This window comes from Sebastes umbrosus, chromosome 19 (genome assembly GCF_015220745.1).
Source record: "Sebastes umbrosus isolate fSebUmb1 chromosome 19, fSebUmb1.pri, whole genome shotgun sequence".
NCBI classification, from domain to species: Eukaryota; Metazoa; Chordata; class Actinopteri; order Perciformes; family Sebastidae; genus Sebastes; species Sebastes umbrosus.
In genome coordinates, this window is record NC_051287.1 from 17,545,041 (window position 1) to 17,569,289 (window position 24,249).

General features: G+C 38.4%; 3 protein-coding genes across 3 annotated transcripts; 2 read left to right on the plus strand and 1 right to left on the minus strand.

Moving 5' to 3' along the window:
• Positions 1-983: 983 nt before the first annotated feature.
• gpn3 (GPN-loop GTPase 3) lies at positions 984-5,274 on the plus strand. Its single transcript, XM_037753248.1, has 8 exons — positions 984-1,154; positions 1,300-1,408; positions 3,225-3,392; positions 3,556-3,680; positions 3,779-3,894; positions 4,183-4,279; positions 4,372-4,500; positions 5,162-5,274. The coding sequence occupies exons 1-8, from the start codon at positions 1,107-1,109 to the stop codon at positions 5,225-5,227; spliced, it is 858 nt and encodes a 285-aa protein (XP_037609176.1). The 5' UTR covers positions 984-1,106; the 3' UTR covers positions 5,228-5,274.
• Positions 5,275-7,097: 1,823 nt separating this feature from the next.
• arpc3 (actin related protein 2/3 complex, subunit 3) lies at positions 7,098-11,338 on the plus strand. The gene is made up of 7 exons (XM_037752958.1): positions 7,098-7,256; positions 7,616-7,715; positions 8,845-8,921; positions 9,366-9,434; positions 9,712-9,838; positions 10,646-10,740; positions 11,047-11,338. Exons 1-7 carry the CDS (start codon positions 7,251-7,253, stop codon positions 11,107-11,109), a joined length of 537 nt encoding a protein of 178 aa, XP_037608886.1. The 5' UTR covers positions 7,098-7,250; the 3' UTR covers positions 11,110-11,338.
• A 568-nt stretch (positions 11,339-11,906) lies between these two features.
• On the minus strand, positions 11,907-17,673 carry ube2g1b (ubiquitin-conjugating enzyme E2G 1b (UBC7 homolog, yeast)). The gene is made up of 6 exons (XM_037752959.1): positions 17,431-17,673; positions 15,482-15,584; positions 15,285-15,382; positions 14,629-14,807; positions 13,375-13,487; positions 11,907-13,246 (listed from the first exon to the last, which is right to left on the minus strand). The coding sequence occupies exons 1-5, from the start codon at positions 17,471-17,473 to the stop codon at positions 13,401-13,403; spliced, it is 510 nt and encodes a 169-aa protein (XP_037608887.1). The 5' UTR covers positions 17,474-17,673; the 3' UTR covers positions 11,907-13,246; positions 13,375-13,400.
• Positions 17,674-24,249: the final 6,576 nt, after the last annotated feature.

Here is a 24,249-nt window from a genome sequence, read left to right on the forward strand (position 1 = left end):
TATTGCAATATCAAAGGATAAATGTAAAAAAACAACAACAAAAAAAAACATGAAGTAGAGGACTAAATAAAAGGCAGAGTGTGAATTACATCTATTATGTGTTGTTGTGGTTGTCTCTTATGCTGTGACATGCACTATCTATCTATCTATCTATCTATCTATCTATCTAATTCAATTCAATTCAATTCAATTCAATTAGCTTTATTGATCATGACTGTCAGGTCAACAATATTGCCAAGGCGTCAATTCAATAATAAATAAAAATGAAAAAAGAACAAAATAAAAACAAAAACATATACATACATATATACAATTCATTAAGCAAATTACAATATATAGATATTTAAAAAGAGCATGCATGTAAATGGAAGAAAACAATAAAGACGTAATTAATGTTTGTTGTGTCAAAAAACCAAAAAAACCCAAATAAAAAACAATTAATAACAATATATTGCAATATTAAAGGATAAATGTAAAAAAACAACAACAAAAAAAAACAAGGACAAGGAAGTAGAGGACTAAATAAAAGGCAGAGTGTGAATTACATCTATTATGTGTTGTTGTGGTTGTCTCTTATGCTGTGACATGCACTATCTATCTATCTATCTATCTATCTATATATCTATCTTCTTTTTTTTTTTTTAAACAGAGTTTATTTCTGAATTTTGTTAATACAACTCTGACAATCCACTGCACAAACATGTTTGGACTGATAGATAGCCCACCCGTGACAATACCCCGAGGGAACTAAAAAAAAAAAAAAGTGTACAAAAATAAATATGAATAAATAAATAAATACACACAAATAAAAAAAAAAAATCATAGTAAAAAAAAATGAAAAAAAAAGATAGAAAAATAGATAAATAAATAAAATAAAATAAATAAACATAAACAATGATAAATTGTTAGAGGTCTATCTATCTATCTATCATTTTATTTCACACTCTTGGTCAGGAGGTGGCAGTAGTGGTCTTTACTGGTGTGAATGTCCCTGAAAACAAGAAAAAGAAGAAGTACTAAGGCATCAGTACCACATAACACAGCTAGCAACAGCTAGCGAATAAAGGGCTTTACCTTCACCACAACACATCTCCATTGGGGGCAAAATGCCTCGTTTTGCACAGCTAGTGATGGGGCCGGCGGGCAGCGGGAAGGTGAGTTATCATTCAGCTACACGTGTTGAAATGCCTTGTTATGCTATTGGGGCTACAGTGCTATGCTAAGACATGAGGTTTGTCTTGTCATCCACATAGACTAAGTTCAAATGATATCTTCATTTCTTTCATCTTTCCATTTCAGAGTACCTACTGCTCCACCATGCTGCAGCATCTAGGGACCCTGAACCGCTCAGCTCACGTGGTCAACCTGGACCCAGCTGCTGAGCACTTTGACTACCCTGTCATGGCAGGTGAATACAGCATGGGGTTTTTTTTTTTCAGTTTACAAAATGATTTACATTTGCTTAGAAAGAATATACATCTAACCCAGAACAGATGGGTTAAAAAAAGTGTATTAGGTCTTATTTATAAACAACACACAGTTTATTGTGACCATGTCTTAAGCGTACAAAAACAGTACAAAACAATACACCATCAATTGGGTGTGCTTGTTTAATTGTATTTCATGTAGTGTGTTTACAGTTTTTCTCAATTGTTTACACACAAATACTGGTACTTGACACACAATGACCACAACATGTAACTCATGCACCAACCCCCTGAACCAATTCTGCTAAACTACAAGCACAATTCCTGCTTTACACTCAAATTGCAGTTCTAAAACACACTTTTTTCAAAACACTACACACAATTCTCTGCATTTGGCACAATTTTCATGAAGAAAATCTCGTTTTCACAAGGAACACACTGTCATTCAAAATTCTAAAGTCAATTGCCCTACTATGCACACTGACTCATCACATGGGCAAACACCTGTCACACAGTGTTACAATTAGCAATCAGTTGATGCTTTTCATGGCTGGATTCGACATGCTAAGCGATATTTCCCCCGCTGCTTGGCCAGGGAAAACATTGCTTGTGATGTGGATGAGGTGCTGTGGCCAGACCGAAACAGAAGAGAGGATGCAGCATAGTTTTTTTTTTCGTTTTCTTTTACTGTAACTGTATACAGTAAATTCTTCTGTTGTTTTGTATGTAGACCACTGTATGTGCAACTTTGTGTTGGTTGGGATGTACACTGTGTAAATTGTTTTTGTGGGGAAAATAAAATATATTTGTTACCGTGTATTTGTGTGTTCTGAGTATAAAAACAATATTCTAAAATATTACACACTTATGTATGTACTGTCTGTAGTAAGTGTAACACTGAACAAAAAAAGGCCTAAGTCATCATGATGAATGGAGAAGAAGTGTTTTCCATTCATCATAGTGTTTTACATTGAGCACATCAGTGTTCAACTGGTTCTTATAAATGTCTATTCATATGATGGTTTGTGTGTGTCATTTGAAAACAAAATACCATTTTGAGAAGAAATAACATTGTTTTGAATGTAAAGTTTCATTTTGCAGGAGAATTGAGGGGTTTTGCCCATTGTGTGTGTGTTTTTTGATTTGTGTGTAGAGTTCTGAGAGTATGAGGCATGCTTTCAGAAAATGTGTGTAAACAATCGAGAAAAACTGTAATTGAGAAAGTGATTCCTTATGCACTGCACTGCATGATGTTATGAGATAAATGTTCTTAAAGGAACAGTGTGTAGGATTTCAGGGGGATCTATTAGCAGAATGGAATGTAATAGGGATCGACCAATATGTTTTTTTCAGGACCGATACCGATTATTAATAATCAAGGAGACAGATAACCGATATTTTTGAACCGATATACATTTGCAGTAAAAATTAAAATCTTGGTGTCTAAAATGGGAATAACAAAAAACTTCATTGAAATGCGTTAAAGCACGTTTAATTAAAAGAGAACTTTTCAACATTATCTTAAAACAAAAAGTGAAGGGAGGTCCCAGCTTCTTATAAAGTTAACTGAAAATGTTAATAAATAAATAAACAATATGTCTCTGAAGTTTTATAAAGTGTAGTGATAATATCGGTCAGTTGGTTGCAATCTGCAACTTCACCGCTAGATGCCGCCAAATCCTACACAATGCACCTTTAACCACATGCTAAGATTTGTTTTTTGCTATTACATTTAGTATAGTTACAGCAACTGTTTCTTTGCTTGACTTGACCACCTCACTGTTTCTGTGTCCGCAGACATCCGTGAACTCATCCAGGTGGATGACGTGATGGAGGACCCGTCTCTCAGATTTGGCCCCAACGGAGGCCTGGTTTTCTGCATGGAGTACTTCGCCAACAACTTTGACTGGCTGGAGGAAAGCCTGGGTCACGTAGAGGATGACTACATACTGTTCGACTGTCCAGGTAAACATCTTGGCATGCTGAAGGGCCAGTGCAAGGTGGATTTACCCACTGGTTTGTGCTGGGTATGACTCTGTATGTTAAGAGTTGAGATGGGATGACATGTGTTCTCTTAACACACATTGTAAATACTTTAGGAACAATTTAAATTGGCTTCTTTTTGCAGGTCAGATTGAACTTTATACACACCTCCCTGTAATGAGGCAGCTGGTGGAGCATCTCCAGCAGATGGAGTTTCGAGTGTGTGGGGTCTTTCTGGTAGACTCCCAGTTCATGGTGGAGTCTTTTAAGGTAACAGGCGGTCTCTTGAGTGTCTTTGTCTGTTTATTTGGTTCCCCTTTTGTGTCTGAACACACTTCATTTCTGCATTTCCTCTTCTCTAACTGCAGTTCATCTCAGGAGTCATGGCTGCCCTGAGTGCCATGGTGTCATTAGAGATCCCTCAAGTAAACATCATGACAAAAATGGACCTGCTTAGTCCCAAAGCCAAGAAGGAGATTGAAAAGTAAGTGTCATAATGAGTACAGTACAACAGTGTTGTGTGTCTTCAGTTCAAATGAACTTGCAGCAGTGATTACCTTTAGTGTTGGCACTAAGACACAAATAACAGAAGGGTTATAGTGAGTCAAATGTTACTTTTACCTTGTCGTCTGATGTTTTTTTCCAAACCTAAACCTAGTAAAAGAGGAAAGTCAGCATTATATGTTCTTAATTCTTGAAAATCTTATAAATTAAACACGTTTTTCATCTGGAAGCAGCATTCATTATTATGTTTTGCATTGTTTTTCACTAGGTACCTGGACCCAGACATGTACTCAATGATGGAAGATACCTCGGATAACATCAGAAGCACAAAGTTCAAGAAGCTGACGAAAGCCATCTGTGATCTGGTAAGTGAAGCCCTTCATTTGATACTGCATTTCATTTTTTGTTCAGAATTTAGATTTTTTTAATGAGACTGTCTCTTTGTCTGTGTGTCCAGATTGATGACTACAGTATGGTGAGATTCTTGCCTTTTGACCGCTCAGACGAGGAAGGTGTTAACATAGTGCTGCAAAATATTGACTTCTCTATACAGTATGGAGAGGACCTGGAGTTCAAGGAGCCAAAGGTGAAGAAACAAACAAAAAAAAAAACACAATAAAATGTCATTTAAAGGTCCAGTGTGTAGGATCTGGCAGTATCTAGCAGTGAGGTGAGGAGATTGCAACCAACTGAAGCCTCTCCCGTGTGCCAAGCGTGTTGGAGAGCTACGGTGTGCCAACGCAATAACTCGAATGGCCCTCTCTAGAACCAGTTGTTGTAAGAGTAGTGTAGGTCATTTGAAGTAGAGCCAGTGCGTAGAGTGTGTGTGTGTGTACGAGGGGAAGTGAGTGGTGAAGCAAGAGAGAGAGAAAGCGACGGCAGCGAGAAACGTTATCGACTCCGGCCCAAGCAGGAAAAGTTAGGTGTTTGGTTTGTCCGTTCTGGGCTACTGTTGAAACATAGCAGTGCAACATGGTGGACTCCATAGAGAGGGGACCCTCTCCTTATGTAGATATAAACGTCTCATTCTAATGTAACGAAAACACAACAATTCTTATTATCAGGTGATTATACACTTAGGAAAACATACTTATTAATATTATATTCCATTTCTGCCAATAGATCCCCCTAATTGTTACTCACTGGTCCTTTTAACAGTGTGGTGTAATTACAATGAATTTGCCCATTACTATAATATTATGACTTATTCCTTTTGTTGTTTATTTCCATCCTTTCCTTTTCAACAGGAGGTTGATGAAGAGCCTGAAAACCTGAATTATGATGAAGCTTTTCAAGACAAAGTGGAGAGCTGAGACGCGGCGTGACTCCAGGAATTCTGCCAAAAAAAGAGACTAGAGTTTGAAAAAAAAAAAACATTTTGAGGCTGATGAAAACCAGGATTACACTACATCAAGTCCAGATGGAGAATGGCATGTGACTGCAAGGACAAGGAGAAAGGGACATATGTGGCGGGAAAAAAAATTACCGAAGAAGATCATGAATATCTTGTGTCTTGTATGTTCATAAGTTTTCGTTCTTGTGTGCCGTTTCGATGACTTCAGCCCATTCATGTTTCATTATTTCAAGATAGTGTTTTAATTTTAAAGAGCCCGGTATTAAATACATTTATTACTATATTTTTTTTAATAAAATATTTCACAAAATATAAGAAAACGGATCTAGTTCTTGTAATTTTGACGATGTTAAATCAAATCTCTAAATTGGGGAACACTGTGGTGTTTTTATGGGTCCCAGCACATGTAGGAGTACAGGGGAATGAGGAGGCTGATGAGGCAGCAAAAAGAGCCGTCAACAGAAGGACAGTAGATCTGGAAGTGCTGTGTAGAAGGGCAGAGTGTTAGAGCTTAATACAGCAAGGAATAGTCAAACTATGGCAAAAGGAATGGAGGGAGGGAAACAAAGGCAGGTTTCTTCTCAATACAGCCAACACTGAGGTGCACATTAATTACAAGAATGGGCAGAAGGGATAGCACAGTAATAACTAGGTTGAGGCTGGGTCACTGTGGACTAACTAACTAACTAATGCTGTGGCATGAGGATGAGGAGGAAGCTGGACGCTATCCTGGAGAACCCCTCCCATCCCCTCCATGATGAGCAAGTCAAGATGAGGAGCACCTTCAGCCACAGACTCATCCCCCCCTCGGCACAACACAAAGAGCCTGGGTCAGTCCTTCCTGCTGGTAGCCTTCAGGCTCCACAACCAAGGCTGACCCCCATAGGAGAACTATGAGGACTTTAAGAACTTTAAACATGCACTATCTGCCTTTAAACATGCACTTTCTGCAACCATCTTGGACACTAACCACTGGCGCACTTTACACTTACTTTACACTATACATCCTATATACCACTTTATAGACTGCACATATGTACATATTACATTTATTTATTGATGGACTGCACACACTATGTTCACCCATTCACTCTGTATCTTTTATATCTCTACAGTAGCCCAGAACGGTCAAACACTGGCTCTAGTTAGGGCCATTTGCGTTTCATGTCGGCCACCGTAGTTCTCCTACGCGCTTGGCACACGCGGGAGAAATTTCAGTTGGTTGCAAATCTGCAACATCACCACTAGATGCCACCAGATCCTACACAGTGCACCTTTAACACTTCTCTGTGTAAAATGTATGCCATTTAAAAGGTACAGTGTGTAACATCTGGCGGCATCTGGTATGTAAAGTAGTTACCACGTACCATAAGTTCTCAACCCTGACTGTTCATGAATTTGCCAGGACCAAGTCAGCAACCCTTCTTCAAAATATTGTGACTTTGTTTTTATAATTTTTTTTTATACCTCTACCTCTCCTGTGTTTCACTCTGTTTGCTGATGTTTGCTGATGTTGCTGCTTTGACACCTGAATTTCCCGCCGGGGATTAATAAACGTTCATCTTATCTTATCTTATCTTATCTTATCTTATCTTATCTTAAATCATGGGCTGGCACTGGTTGGTAAGCACCCAGATGGAAAGTGCATCTGTGGAGAGGCATGATCTGATGGACTGTACCAGATATATGCAAAAAGAAGCGTTATGCAGGCAGAACTGTCAAAAACTGGCGTCCCAGACCACTACAAATGACCTTTGGAGGGCAGCAACACGTCTCTTATGCGTCTAGTCTGCTGCAAATTACAACAGAAGAGGAGGAAGAAGAAAACTGGTGCTGCAGCGCCTCCGCGTGGACGGCACGCTACATGACACGCGGCCACTTCCTGTAAAGCTGAAGGGTGCGACAGGCGGAAGCTGGGTTCCTGCTAGAGCTAGTAGTATTTCTATTTCGCTGAGCAGTTGGACTGATATTTATCACTCAACATGCCGGTGAGTAAATTCTACACGATTATTGACAAGCAGAAGCTTACACTGTGTTACATTAGAGCAAAAAACATGCATATAAACACCACTGAATGACACAGGGAGGCCTTCGAGTCTAGTTAGCTGTGATGTTAGCATTTCCTCGCAACTCAGTGATGCTTTTACGTGTCATAAATCATCAATGAATCGTTGTAACTTCTCTGCAGATTCTTCTTTAGTGTAGTATGTGTGAAATAAACAGTTTGGTGTGGTGATAGCAGAGCTGTAACAGGAGGAGAGGACTGGAACAGAGATGCTAATGTGGCAGAGATAATGTACTTGGTGAATATTTACTTGACAGCAATCACTGTGTTTTGTGTTTGAAGGCGTATCACTCAACCCTGATGGTCCCTGAAACCAGGCTGGTGGGGAACATGGCTTTGCTTCCCCTCAAAACCCAGTTCAAGGGACCAGCCAGAGGAGATGGTGAGGAAGTGTGGATCCAATCAATCCTCTCTTTTAACACAGAAACACATTCATTTAGGTTTTATGGTTGCTATGTTGTCAGTTCCTGATACATCAGCTTTACTTCCATATATGGCCCTGAAGTGAGCATCCCTCTAACTTCAACTTCTTCAATAATGTTTTTCCAGCTTTCCAGTGTCTGTAAAGCTTGGAAATGAGTGTCCCCTCTCAGATTTTATAGGGTATAATTTTGAAGTATTGTATATATCACTTAAAAGATGTAATAATCCACAGAACAGAAGATTTGATTCGGTACTCACTCAGTAAATGAGTGCCAAAGTATGCCACTTTTCAGATTTATTAAACACTGTAATTAATATACAAAAATATAAAGTTAAGTGAGCATATCTAAGTTCAACTTCTTCAATAATGTGTTTTTGACGCACCGTTTCCAGCTTTCCAGTGTCTGTAAAATAAGATAAGATAAAATAGAACTATATTAATCCCGAAGGAAATTCTTGTGCCAGAGATTGCTCAAAAATACAACAAAATTACAAGTTCAAGAGTATAAAATACAAGTGTATACAATAAAAAAAGTACTATTTCTAGCACCAGTGCCTAAAAGAATAACAATTAATTAAGATACGTTTAGTAAAATGAGTAAATAAGATAAGATAAGTAAAATAAAAAAGGTAAAGTAAGCTAACAAACAGACAAATAAGTAATGTGGCACATGTTGGACAAAAGCTTGGAAATGAGTGTCCCCTCTCAGATTCTATAGGGTATAATTTTTGTATAATTCTCTATCGTATAGAGATCACTTAAAGATGTAATAATCCACAGAACCGAAGATTTTATTCGGTACTCACTCAGTAAATGAGTGTGCCACTTTTCAGATTATTAAACACTAATTAATAAACAAAAATATAAATGTATTGTTTGGTCAATTGGGAGTGGTTTCTCAGCAGCCTGCATATCAAAAATAGGGCTTCACCACATAACAAAAAAAGATGTGTGCTGACTAAAATGAGGAAATGACTCTCTGCATTGCTAAACATAGTTTGACAACACTTAAAAATTATTAAATGCATCATTATGTATTGATTTCAGAGCCTTTTATTTATTGATACTTTTTTTTCCTCCATATCAGGCGTCGAGACAGACATCATTGACGAGGCTATCTACTTCTTCAAGGCTAATGTTTTCTTTAAGAACTACGAAATCAAGGTAAGAAATAATTTACTGTCACTTGTATTGGCAGTTTGCATGTGTCCCTCGTTTAAGGGTGATGCAAGAAAATCTGAAATTTGTGTGCATAAAACATTGCTGCCTGTAGATATTCGAGACAGCAAAATTGAATAAAATAAGAAGTACAAGTATGTACCTAACCAGTTTGCTTGTTCCTGTATGTGTTTTCTCTTCCCCATCTCTCGGTCTGTCTTGAAGCAGCTGTGCTTTTGTTCTTCCACATGCCCCAGCTTGTTTCTTCCTGTTCCCCTCAGCAATGCATATTTGCTCAGGATTTAAACTATGTAACCTTGCATTGCTCAGACCTGACTGGAACTGTACTAATTACAATAACATTCATGCTTTTAGACAACATACACATTTTTCAGTCTAATTCCAGGTATTTCAGCTTGTAATTTGTGTGTATTGTTGTTTTTTTTCCAGAATGAGGCGGACAGGACGCTGATCTATGTCACACTGTACATTTCTGAGTGCCTAAAGAGGCTACAGAAGGTAAAATTGCATATTTGTTAATGTACAGAGTTTACCGTGGTGGATGTCTGTACTTTACACTGGCTTCGTGCAAATCTTAATATGAGTAGCAACCATTAAAGGGCTTGTGCTAGTTTACCAGATGTTTTTTTAGGAGTCATTATATAAGTAGAATGTGTTTTTCCTCACACACAGGGAGGAGGAATAAGCTGCTTGAATTGCCTATTCAAATGGCTGTTTCACTAGAACAGATGATCTAACCTTTTGCATTGGTGTGTGTGTGGTTTCTCTTTTACAGTGCAGCTCAAGGAGCCAGGGAGAGAAGGAGATGTTCACTCTGGGCATCACCATGTTCCCCATTCCTGGAGAACCTGGCTTCCCTCTCAACGCTATGTATGTTAAGCCTGCAAACAAGCAAGAGGACGGTAAGAAGCGGCACCATCAACTAATGCGGTTTCACTTTTCTGTTCTCCAAATTAGAGCCAGTGCGCTTGTACCTTTCTCATATTTCATTCAATTCCCAGCCTGAAGTAATATCAAGCCCAAAATAGCACTGCTGACCAGAGCCCCATCAACTTTTTTAAGGATCGGAGGTTGGAAGTGCTGGTTCATGCATGTGTGGTGTACCTCAACCTTATTCTTATACAGTGAGCCTGGATATTAAATCATCCCTGAGATGTTAATTTTACCAAATCAACACAATGTCCATGCTGGCTTTGCAATTGGAGTTGTCACAACTTGTGTTTTCCCTTTACTCCTAAACATTAACACTGGCATTTTTTTTTCTGTAAAGATAAAAAAAATATATATTAAAGCTGGGAGGTTAACAATTTAAAGGGGACATATTATGCTAATTTTTTGGTGCCTTTAAATGAAACTCGTAAGCTCGTGTTTACAACATGGAAAGTCGTGCGCATGATATGCTTGGCGCTCAAGTTGTTAAGTCGTGAGAACACCGCTGCTAAGCAACGGCGATATTATTGTTACTGTTGGCGTCTAGAAGCTACAGAGGCTAACAATTTAGCAAGTGGGTAACGTAATGCAGTAAATGCAAAGGCATAGTAACAGAGGAAAAAGATTAGGTGGTTGGGAATATCAACATTTTCCTTAAACATATTATAAAATTACGAAGAAAAACAATATACGACTAAAATTATAATATATTATTAAGTTATTATGCACCGAAAAAGTTGATGTAGCAATAATAAATTCAAGGTTATGCTTTTTTCCAGAGACTATGAGGGCGTACCTCCAGCAGATCCGCCAGGAGACCGGCTTGAGGCTATGTGATCGCGTGTTTGACCCCCAGACAGACAAACCCAGCAAGGTGAGTCTGACATCTCCAATATTACACTACAGCTTTATATATGCCCGGTTACTGAAGAGGTCATCATAGCAACCTGAGCTATAGCTGTTCCTCAAGGGGTCAACAGCAGCACGTGGGTACATCCAGAGTTGGTTGTTGGGAGCATTAACATATCACCTGTATATTGACGTATTGAATACAAGATCCATGTTGGAGTATCTATTGTTTTGTGACTTATGAATTGTGGGATGATTTTTTTGCCTCAGGTACTTTAAGTGCAGAAGCTTCACTCACTTTTGTTGACATCAAGTTTTTGTTTTTTTCCAGTGGTGGGTGTGCTTTGTCAAAAGGCAGTTCATGAACAAAAGTCTGTCTGCTCCCGGACAGTGATCGACTCAGGACTCAAGTTTCTATTCTACACCTGCAGGATGGATGGATTTTTCCTTTGGTTTGGGTTGTTGGGTGGGTGTGTGGGAGGGGGGGGTATGCTTCTGTGTTGCTAAGATGATTTTATACTCTTTGAGTTTCAGGATAATGTCTTCACTTGTTTGGATGTTGACCATATTGAGCTGGTGCTTAATTCAATAAAGCAATCATGGAGATTGGAGATAGGAAAAAATAATGTGTTACTGAGTTGTTCTTATTGCACTTCACACTAAAAACTAGGGATGCACCGATACAACTTTTTCAGTTCTGATACCGATAGCGATACCTGGGCTTTGGGTATCAAGCACCGATCCGATACCAGTGTTTAATTAATAAGCTGTATGCTTCACTGTGTGGAAGTGACTGGGATCATTCTTCCATGTGTAAGGCTTTAGAGACTTAAACATTACTTTCATAACTTTGTCACATTTAGTTTGACAAAGTACATAGATATAACATTTAATTATTTATCATTAAAATAATAAATTGTACACCAGCAACTTACTAAAAAAATCGAATTAACAGTAATTACAATTCAAGTCTATAATGTAGGTAGTATATAAACATAGATTGGCCCCGTTGTCACCGATATCCGATCCAGCTATTTGAGTCAGTATCGGCCCCGATATCCGATCTGGTATCGGTGCATCCCTACTAAGAAACAAGGCACATATTCAGATTAGCAGTAGCTCTGTTGGATTTCAGTGACCTGTAGACACATCTGCTAATGTTAGATGAAGACAAACTTGTATAACAATCACTCACACATGTCCACAATGAGGTTTATTACTTCTTTTCACAAAATTCATTGACTTAAAGTGAGTGCCACTGCATACCTATTATTCAAATTAAGTCCATTCTAGGCATAGAAATAGCTATTAAAACGTTATTAAGTCACTTGATCAGCTGATCATTTTGTGGGTGGTATAGGCCTTTACCACAGCAGGCATTTTGACTTGTTATAGTAGGAAAAGCAATGGTCTTACTAGTATCATTAACAATGGCTCCATTCTTTTCAAGCGTCCCAGTAAACCGGCATGCTCAATACCAGGACCCTGAAACTGAAGCAGCTAAATGGAATTCAGCCACTATTAATTATTTTTTTATATCTGTGTATTTCCTTCTGTGACATGTCAAAATGTCTTGTGTGAAAAATGCCTATTTTGAAGCGCTACTGTACAATATCAACACACCGCCTCTACCATAGGCAAGGTGAATGCATTTTCTCTGTACACGTGCAGTGTTCAAAGACGTATGGACTTTTCCCAAGCAAAGGACAAACAGTTTATATTTACACAAGTAAAAATGTATGTTCATTAAAAATATATATTTATTGGTGTATTCTCTTTGGTTTGTCCACAATAGTTTTTTTTTCTTTTCTTTCTAGATTTTAAACAAGCCTTCAGTTTTATATAAGCAGTCCGTATTGAGGATAACCTTTCGCTGGCAGTCAAAAGTTAAGGCAGCGCTGGGTGATAAAGTTTGTCCCCCCCAAGGGAGAGAAGGAACACTTTCTCTGCAGGGAAATGGGAGCCAGTGTCTGTATTTCCATCTCTTTAATCACTGCAAAATTGCATAATTGATGAAAATAGCCATAGACTGGGGGTGGCTCAGTGTGGCAGGTTGCAAAATCAACAAAAAACCCTCCATAACAGACGCTACGTTCTTAAAACAGTCTCACTCTAAATAAATAGGTAAATATATAGTAAACTAAACAAAATGGTGCATTTATCAAAGGGGATTTTTCTCCTAAAATCTGACGCATTATGTACACAACAGAGAGAATAATTCATCCTCCTGTGAGTGAAAACGCTGATGCTTGACCAGAAATAGTGTCTTGTGCAACTGATGGGGTGGGAAATGGGAAAAAAAAGTAAAATTTTGGCAGCATGAATGCTACTGCCATTCAGCGAAATTCATAAATATCAACCCCTCAAACTGCAAGACACAAATTAGTAGAGAAGTTGTGTTGTTTGTTTTCCAGCAAGTCTTTTTTTCTTGTTTGCGTTGACTAGTTGATGTTGACAAAAGATGTGCCCCCGTGGTCATCTAGCCGACTTTAAGTGCAACCAGTTGTGAAATCCCCCTGTGCAGTTCCAATCTGAAACAAAGTGAACATCTCGGTTTGGTTATATTGGTTACAAGGAAAGAAATCACCTAGATGAAGCAGAAAAACAACAGTAACTAACTGTGTGTGTGTGTTATTACACTTAAGGTGGTTGTACTTACCGGGTTTGATGGCTGGAGTTAAGGCCTCAGTCATAAGCCATCTCTTGACTCCTCCGCACACAGCGCGCCACCTTTTTCTTGAAAACTCCTTTAGGATCGTCCCGCCACTCTTTCTGCAGGACATAATATATATATAAAAACTCTTATCAACTATCTTGCTTAGTGCAACCCTTAACTTCCCCTTGTGCTTCGTTGAGAGACCCCACACATAACGACATATTATGATCAATTTAACAGTTTTGTTCCCATAGTGTGTTTTGTGAGTAACGATCGGGCCAAAACAGCACACCACACTCCGTTCATGAACAACAAAAGTCCCTACTCTCAAAACCTGTAATCTCGCAAAATCTATTTCTACTAAATCCTTTAGTGTAAACAAACACGACATGACGACGGGCAGAAAGAATTAGCCATGTCAGTTTTTGCACTACTTTGTACACAAAACAACAAGTTGGTTCTCCATTTCTGAGGTCTATCTTACTACTACTTTATGCTTTCCGTTTGCATTAGCCGCGTCCGCCATGACGGCGGTTGTTGTCATTCCATCTTCAGTCAGCTTGGTTCCCAACTGGCTATCGTTCTTTCCCACGTGACCATGTCATCGGCTGTCCTCGGGGTTCCCCACGCACACAACAGGATATCTGATCGTAATATTGAACATGTTTAATATTTGCGATTTGAAATCGGTTTGGCCAGGACGGACTTCCGAGCAGATCGGGGATGTAAAAAACACTCTTAACATACCTAACACAACAGGAATATCTGGAAAGACAATCTATAGAACCATCAAAGAAAATCGGGGCTTTGCTGTGTGTACCCGCCATTAACCACACATTTTGCACAACAAGTTCCCAATATAGCTGAATGATGGATGTTTACTTCACTTCAAACTTGGGTTTGAACTATTGCCTTTTTCTGTCTCCAGGCAGCATCTCTGAAAGAGATAAAGCCTTTTAACCCAACCAAGACTCACCTTGGCCTTGACAGGGACCCACGTCACTCAGCCCAGATGTTGTTGTCATTTCAGGGTTTTTTGTACCTTCTGGTACTTCGCTCCATTCTCCATATGTGTGCATACATATAAATACACAGATTTCAAATAAAAAGTTCCCTATGGCTTGTCAGATTTGACTGTGTGTTTATCCAATTACTCAAATTGAGTCTGGGACATACAGTAAATATATCACTGGTAAAAATCTGCAAACTAACCCCAGCTTGAGAGAGTTCTTATGAGAGAGAGAGCGGGGCACTTACAGCTGCATCCACGTTGGCAGGAGAGTCTCCATTGGGGTCTGCCAACATGGAGATCACACTGATCATGATGGTCTCCACCGTATGGATCGGCAGCCAGCGCTCCTCGGGCTTCTCGTAGCCGTACTTGTCCTCGCCGGGTTCGTGCAGGATGGAGATGCAGACGTCGCCATTTTTTGCCACTGGCAGAAAAAAAATGCAAGAATACACAGAGATTAATGACACGTTTGTACTAAAGCAGATCAGATACTATACTGCAGCTCTGCACTCGGCAAAAGTCAAAACTAGGGTTGTCAAAGCTAACGCGATAATAACATGTAAACGTTAATCTGTTGTGACACCACTAATTTCTTTAATCATGTTGACAAGAGTATTGAACACTTGACAAATCTCCCTTGAAGGTACATTTTGAACAGATAAAAAAAATCCTGATTTAATCACGATTAAATAGTTTAATATTTTAACACAATACATTTAATTGTGAAGCCAGTTACAGTAAGAGACTCTTGTCAAGGGGACTTTTATTTTCAAATAATAATAATATAAACATCTAAGGGATTGTTATAGCCATTTTCAGTACTTTTCACAACAACTGCAGACAAAACAAATATTGAATTTTGAATACTTTCGATACAGTGGCTTGGTAAATTCATTCTTACCATTTGGATGCCAGATTTCTGTGACGAACTTCATCTTGGGAGGCCTCAGAGGATAGTCACGGGGGAAAGTTAAGGTGGCTTTGAAGAAACCTCCTTCACTGCGTATGACAAAAAAAAAGGATGGTGTTAAGATGTACACTGAGATTATGAGTGAATATACAGCTCAGTAAGTTCACCAGTAAAATGATTTCACTCACAATATTGTGTCTTGAGGTCCAATGACGACCACTTCCCACTGATAGATGTCATCATCATCTACGAGACCGGCTGAGAAGCCTTGCACTGGGTTCTTGTTGAGCTCTGAAATATAAAAGCTGCAATTAGTCTGATGTACCTTTAAATAAAAAAAAATTAGTTTTCTGATGAGGTTTGGACGAAAGCTTTAGATAAGATACACTCCTCTTCAATTTGTTTACGACATACAATTATTCAGTTCAAGGTTTTACATCGCCGTCATTGGTCTAAAGTGAAGTTAGCTAAGTTCACGCCCAGTATCGACCCAATGTGTGACCGATGCAGGCAAGCTCCAGCCACCCTTTCACATCTGTTCTGGTCTTGTCCAAAACTAAATAGTTTTTGGCAGTCAATATTTAAAACCTTTTCAGATGTTTTGGAAGTACCCGTAGAACCTTCTGCTATTACTGCAGTATTTGGACCACAAGACATACATCTTAGTCGCCAGGCAAAGAATATGATAGCTTTTGCATCTCTCTTAGCTAGACGACGTATACTTCTTAAATGGAAGGAGAAGTATCCTCCGACCTTTAGGATGTGGTTTAAAGATCTCATACATCATTTGGTATTGGAGAAGATTCGCTATACTACAAGAGGGTGTGCTCAGAAATGTTATGCTATATGGAGACCCTTTTTAATCTATATAGAAAAAAATGGATACAACTGAAATTGAAGTTTTAAACTGCTGACCCCATATTACATATAATCCACAATTTATACTTAGTTTTTTTTATTTGTTTATTATTATTATTATTTTTAATTTACTTATTTTAATTATTTTTTTTGGTCCTTTACTTTTTTTATTATTATTTTTTGTTTTGTATATGTTTAATTTATGTTGCTATCAGATTCAATTCATTTATATGTATAAATGTAATTGTTTATGAAATTAAATCGTTTTTTTATTTATTTATTATTGTTATTTTTAATTTACTTATTTTTATTTATTTATATATATATATATATATATATATATATATATATATATATATATATATATATATTTCGGTCCTTTTCTTTTTTCTATTATTAATATTATTATTTTTTTGTATATGTTTAATTTATGTTGCTATCAGATTCAATTCATTTATATGGATAAATGTAATTGTTTATGAAATTAAATCGTTTTTTATTTATTTATTATTGTTATTTTTAATTTACTTATTTATATATATATATATGTATATATATATATATATATATTTCGGTCCTTTTCTTTTTTTCTATTATTAATATTATTATTTTTTTGTATCTGTTTCATTTATGTTGCTATCAGATTTACTTCATTTATATGTATAAATGTAATTGTTTATGAAATTAACTAACTCTTAATTAATTAACTTTTAACTTACACTTTTATATTCTTTTATTCATTTTTATCTTATGCACTCTGTGCTCTTTTATCTTGCTTTTATATACGTAAAAGCACTTTGAATTGCCTTTGTGTATGAAATGTGCTATATAAATAAACTTGCCTTGCCTATAAAATTATTTCTGTGATTTATTGGATTTTGTACAGAATAACAATAAAAAGAAAAAAAACAAAACAGTTCAAAATCTGGTTTTAGATCAAACATAGTATAATCCACATGGGGAATAATGTAAACCAGATTATAGTTGATGCATTTCCTCATGTATTGACAGCACCCTGATGTCAGGTAGAGACACCAGGCAATGCTTTGCTAGCAGTAGCTACATATCTGGCCTGCTGTGTGGTGATTTAGCAATGCCTTCAGTGGTTATTGAGCAACAGCTAGCCTTAGTCATATCCTCTGTCTGGTACATGTAAACTGTGTTGTCACTAGCAGTTTCTGTATGTCAAAAGCTCATCTAATGAAACAATGGTTGCTCTGATGTGAGAACTTAACACACAGTAAGATCAGCTCTAGTAGCAACAGTTAAGCTAACTCACCTCCTAGTTGTTTACGTAGTAACAACGTGGACCGTTCCGTCATTTTATAGCTATATTATGTTTCGTATATTAGTATTAATCAACGCCAACTAACTGTCAACACGGTTAGATTAAACATTGGGCAGATAATGTAGATTAAAGCAACACCCGTCCACGTTTTCTCGTCTGCCTCTCTGTCTGACAAGAAGACCAATAAATAACATGAGTCGAAAATATGGCGAGAGGTAGGTTTCCCCTCAGTAAAGCATTTCAGGCTACTTTCTTCCTGGCTTTTGTCATGCGCTTTGTAGTATTAGTCACCCAGTGAGGTCCAACAATTTATTTGTAGTTAATGTTAAACTCAAAGCGATGGCTGGGATGTATAGAGCTGTTGATGTTGGCAAAAGAGATGGATTTTTTTGCTGACGCAGCTCAGGAAGTGTTGCCTGTGAGGTGTTACCCAGGGCGTATTGATCCCATGTTCTATATTTTCTTCTTCGTGTAGCTTTGCAGCAGGCTATATCTCCCCATTGGTGCATTACTGCCTCCAACAGGTTGTAATTAATACTACACACGTTCTTTATTTGCATGTTTGTAGAAAATATGTATTTTATTTATTTATTTATTTATTTGCACATATATAAAACTGCACAAAATCCAGTCAATAAAAAAAACAAAACAAGAAATGTGTCAGGAGAGGTCAAGAAGCCACAGGCTTATACAAAGGACCTCCCCCCAATCCCAAGAGAAAAAAAACAATAACAAAAAAGGAAGAAAGATCTAAACTAAAATAATTTTAAAAATACAACAAAAGTTAAACAACAACAAGAAGTACACAAAATGTTCAGAAAAACCTAACCGAACAGTGGAACACAATCCAATAAAAACAATGGAATACATACAAAAGAAACAGTGCATAAAAAAAGAAAATGTATCTAAACATATCAAAAGATAATTAGACATCATGAATTAAGAATTAATTATGAATTAATTAAATGTGATGATAATTTCTTTTTAAAATGTTCTAAGGATAACGAGCTCTTGATAACATGTATTTTGGTGTTCCATATTTGTACACCACGATATCTGAGGGAGTACTGGCCATGTTTTGTTTTGTAAAAAGGCAGGTGAAGATGATTAACCTGTCTAGTATTATGTGAATGAATTAGAATTAGATTTAAAGAAGTTGCTAAACGATGATGGTAAAGAAGAAGGCAAGAACATATATTTATATATAAACACACATATCTGATGAGTATTTATGTCATAAACTGAAAGAATGTTCAGTTTCCTGAACAGTGGAGCAGAATATAAAACCAAAAGTTAAAACTATAATAAAATAAATCAATACTTCCCTCACCCCAGTTATATTCCTGGTAATGTGAAGAAGGCTTTTTTTTTTAACATCATTTAGATCATTATGTCAGGAAATGAATTGAACAGTAAACAAAATAAATCAAAGATGAAAAATCAAATTTGTTTAAAAAAAAAAAAACTGTGGCTATGATCCTGCCTGCACAGATCTCTCGACTCCATCAAACACCTTTGGTATGAATCGGAACGCCGACCCAGGTGTTTGACCTCACTTATGCTCCTGTGGCTCGTGTGTGGCCTATAAAACAGCGTCTCAGTCTTAATGATCATTATTGCCTCATCACTTACCAACAAAATGTGTCTTCTGCTGAAATAACAGCATACGCTACTCTCCTTCCCCCACTCCCTCTGCCATTTGTTGTTTCTTTCCCCTCCTAGGCCTATTTACTGCTTTCAAATCCACCTCATCTCACTTTATTCGTTATCTGCTACATCCACAACGTCATAGCCTTCCATTGTGCTTCGATCTTTAAAAATACAAACGCACTCCCCGCATCCACTCAATTCAGCGCCACTAAAAGCTCTAAAAGGATTTCAGGCTTGACCAAAGATCATCCCCCCAAGCAGTGATGTCAGTGCATTGGCTGAAGAAAATACCTGCTGCGGCATTACTTGTCTTACTCTGGTGCCAGCAGCCGTTCCTATATATACATTTGTACTATAAATATATCTGTGAAAATCTGCAGGTACAATACTCACTTAGACTTTTCATAACCTCATGATCATTTGGCTTTCCACAATCTTCCTTCCTTATCTTCGGTACATATAGATCTACAGTATTTCATGACTTGATAACAGGGCATGTTGTAATACAGGGCCAGCAGGTTGCGTGACCTTTCTCCACCTCGCAGCACCTCCACATCCTCACATGCTGTGCTCACAAAGCTGCCCTGTTCTTCTTTACTTCTGCTTGCTCTGGGTGAACCTATATGCTAATGTTGTAGGCTACATATTGGCGCCCTATATGTTCTTGTACGCCTTAATGGTATTTCAAATATGTAACATGTAACAGGCTTAGTGAATAGCAGTACAGAAGTCACATGTTGGTGTTTCATACTCCCATATCTACCTACTTTAGCTTTTACAGTCTCTTGCATGCTTTAACCATAGGTTTTAACACATACTAGGGAAAAGAAACCACTTTATAATCTCTCTGAACCAACCTCGCTTCTCCAGCTTGTAAACATTTACTACCCTCTTCATGATCTTTAACACAACAGCTGCCAACTCAATTGGCCTGAATCTTTTGTATGTGACATCCTTTCCTGGTTTTAAAATGAAAAAAAAACAACTGCATGTTTTCCCCTTGACATTTAACACTAAGTCATCTAGTCGCTAAAACATCCCATTACTAAGGTCATCCATTACTTTAATGATTCAGCTTTGTATTGACCTGTGCAGTTTGCCCAGTAAAAAATACATGGATGAGAGCTTTTCTAATTTATCACACATTAGGTTTCCTTAACATTTCACTCCTCCTCCTCACCACGTAGTATTTACCCAAGACCTCAGATTTAAACCTGCAGCAGGCAGAATGTTTTTGGCATCATTGGTCAAAAATGCCATAATAACCTTTCAGCGTATTGTAAAACAAGTGTTCTGAGAGAAAAATAGCCTCCTGCACCTCCTCTCGGCTCTGTTTTCAGACTTTAAAAATGTTCTAAAGTGAGAGACTTTGACCAATCACAGATAATTTCAGAGAGAGAGAGCGTTCCTATTGGCTGTTCATTCAACGGAGGCAGCTGTCAAACTAGGCAGCGCTGATCAAATATGAATCAATATTCTGTTACTGTAATGCCTATTTCTCACCTCAAATGTTTTCAGAAACATCTTGCAGTGTACTGTTTAGCTGTAAAATGAGAAAGTTTGCTCCGGCTGCTGGGCGGTGCTTGTTTTTTTCCTCAACTGATCTCAACATGGCTGCAGAGTCACAAACTTTCTCATTTTACAGCTAAACAGTACACTACAAGATGTTTCTGAAAACATTTGAGGCGAGAAATAGGCATTACAGTAACAGAATATTGATTCATATTTGATCAGCGCTGCCTAGTTTGACCGTTTGATCGGAGTTCGCGAGTGATTGACAGCTGCTCAGAGACGGCAAGGCTCAAGCTCGGCTCTGATTGGTTGTTTTCCTCCGGTCTGTGAAATCGTGCAGATGCCATTAGAAGCACCTGAGGCACATGACTTTTTTTCAGATTACCTGTCTCATGCACTACTGTCAGGATATAGTAACCGTTTCATAAAAAATAACTTTGTTAATCAGATTTGTTCCAATCTTGCCTACTGCTGCTTTAAATGATTCAGCTTTGTATTGACCCATGCAGTTTGTCTAGCAAAGAAATATGTTTGGATCAGAGCTTTACTCCTCCTCCTAACCCCCTCATATTAACCCAAGACTTCAGATTTGCATGAAAATGTGTTAGTTGTCTCTTACATGTGGTACTAGAGTCCCCATTTTATCATACTTGTGTTCTAATACTGTGCCCTTCTTGACCACCATGCTTTCACCACTCATGTTTCACACCCACCAACAATTTAGCAGATTTAATTATGGTTTTCAGGCCACTGCTCTTAACCTACTCTACCATTATTTATTCTGCTGGATGTTTTCTCACAGCTCTGAGCTTTATTCCTTTCACCAACTGCATTATCACTCATTTCATTCATTCATAACATGATGCAGAAAAACTGTAAAAGAACCAGTTTATTCTCAACAGATTTCTTGCCCATTAGCAGCAAAATAAACAACATACCCACATTGTCTTTCATTTGCATCCTGACTGACTGATCTTCCCCGACAAAGCCCTCTGCATTTCCTTCATATATCTGAGTGCAACTCCTCTACGACAAGCTCTGACTCCTCGAGGAAATTCTCTGTTGCTTCAACCAGAGCTCCAGTCACCTCATGTCTTTTGCTTGTTTTTTTGCCCACAGGCACTCATGATAAATGTAGAGACAAGACAGTCTTCTAATCAAATATATATCAGGAGGAGCTTCTACTTGGGTTGGTCTTGAGGGTGGTATCTCCATGCACACTTTCACATCCTGCTGTCACCCCAATCCTTGCCACATCGCCCACATCGTCTTGCATCCCTGCAGACTACAGAATCATTTGAAAGAGGACAAGGGCAGGTGTATAGATTTGATAAATAAAGAGGCATACTGAAGCGGACACTTGTTGGTTTGGAATTTTCTCTTCATGGTTTTGGTCTGCTTGGGTTTCCAGCATTTATTTGTGTCTATCTGTGAAATGTAAACAGAATCAAAGCCTTTTAGAAATTGTCAGATGGTGCAATAAGCAAAATGCAGATTAAAAAGTACCTTTCAACACATTTATCTTTGACAAAGAAGCAATAAAAATAGACAAAACACACCAGGAATTACTCCAGGGGGGGCATTGTATCAAGTAATATTTTATAACAGAACATAATTGGGCTTTTGGGAAATGTGGTCATGGAACAGTGGACTAGCTCTAGATGGGTCATGATATTTTCTCATCCAGTCTACGTGTGTTTTGCAGACTTGGAGAAGGCTTACAACCGTGTCCCGCGGGAAGTCTTGAGGGGGGCACTGTGGGAGTACGACGTACCAAGGCCGTTGCTACAAGCCAGAACCGGAGTGAGAACTGTGCCCATATTCTCTGCAGGGAGTCAAACACAGTGGATGTTGGGCTCCAGGTTGTCCCTTGTTACCGATTATATTTGTGATTTCCAGGAGAGTGTCCGGTTTGGTAATCTCTCTAAACAGATTCTGCATTCACATGTAGAATCTCTAAGCAACGGCATGAGATTTTGGTACCGGAAGCATTCTGGTTTCCGATTGTAGTTCGAGTAATATTGACTAATCATGTTCGAGGGCTTTGTTTGAATGCAGGTAAACAGTCCGTGTGGAGAGCAAAAGAAGCAGAACGCATCGGCTGAAATGCAATGTAGGAACCCACTGGCTATCGTCTGACGATGATTTCGTTTTTTATTGGTTTAAAATTAGCTTGTAAACTGGCTACGTGTGAAACAATCCGGTTGTACACGTCGTCTCCAAACTACAACGCCAGCCTTGCCTCTCAAATTGCTAATCAGACTGTAAACAATGAGCAGCACATGGAAAAGGAAGTCTTGGCCCGGATATCTGCTGGCTACACCAAGACCCCAAAAATAAAGCCCCCAGAGGCTTATTTGTCATCAGACCGGAAGCCTCTTTGCAGATGATGTGGTTGTGTTGGCTTCATCAGACCGTGACCTTTAGCACACACTAGGGAGGTTTGCAGTCAAATGGTCAGGATGAGAGTCAACTGGCCAGATAACGGTGGATTGCTCACTCCGGGTAGAGAGTGAGTTGGTGCCCCCAAGTGAAAGAGTTTAAGTATCTTAGTGTCTTGTTCACGAGTGAGGGTAAAATGGAGCATGAGATTGACAAGGGGACTGATGCGGCGTCAGCATTAACAATGGCATTGTACCGGAACAATGTGGTGAACTGAGCTGGAAGACAAAGCTTTCAATTTATCTACGTTACAACCAGCACCTATATGGTCATGAGCTTTGGGTAGTGACTGAGAGAATGAGATCACGGATACAAGCAGCTGAAATTAGTTTCCTCTGTAGGGTGGCTGGGCTCACCCTTAGAGAAAGGTTATGGAGCTCAGACATCCAGAGGAGGTAGTTCGGGCATCGAGCCAGTCTGGGCGCCTTCTTTTCTGAGGTTTTCCGGGCACGTCCAACTGGTAGAAGACCCCGGGGTACACCCTAAACACACTGGAGAGATTATATATCTCATCTGGCTTGGGAACTTCTTGGGATCCCCCAGGAGGAGCTGGAAAACATTGCTGGGGAGAGGAACATCTTACAATCCGGCCCTGGATATAAGCGGCAGAAAATGGATGGATGGAACTTTGAGTGTTAATAATACCACTGGCATATGAGAGAAGCTATACTTACTGTATTATATGATGGTCTCATTTTGTATAAAGTAATGATGCTATTAAATGCTGTATCGTTAGGCAGTGATATAGCACATTGATGTTGAAAAAAGCTGCATGCATTTGCCTCTGTGCACATTATCAAAGACTGTACTGAAACCAGAGGGGGGAGAGATACAGAGCCCTGGTCAGTGGCTAATAGCAGGTAATTTGTTGCATTGATCAGAGCTGTCTCGTTGCCGTTCTGAGGTCGAAACCACATTGGAGTATGCTATTGATACTCTTTAAACTGAGAAAGTGAACAAGTTGCTGACCTACACCTCTTTCCTTGAGAATTTACTATGAAATGGAAGATTAGACCCCTTTGAAGTGCACACTACTTGTGATTGAATTGAAGCCCGGAACCTGGAAATCGGAAATATAATTGCCGTATTTTCACTAAAATGTCCTAAAGGTCTGATGAGAAAAAAGATCAAGTGGGAGATTGCAACTGGCTCTGAGAAAGGAATTGAATTATTTATGTTTGTTTCAGCCTGGTTACGATAGATCTT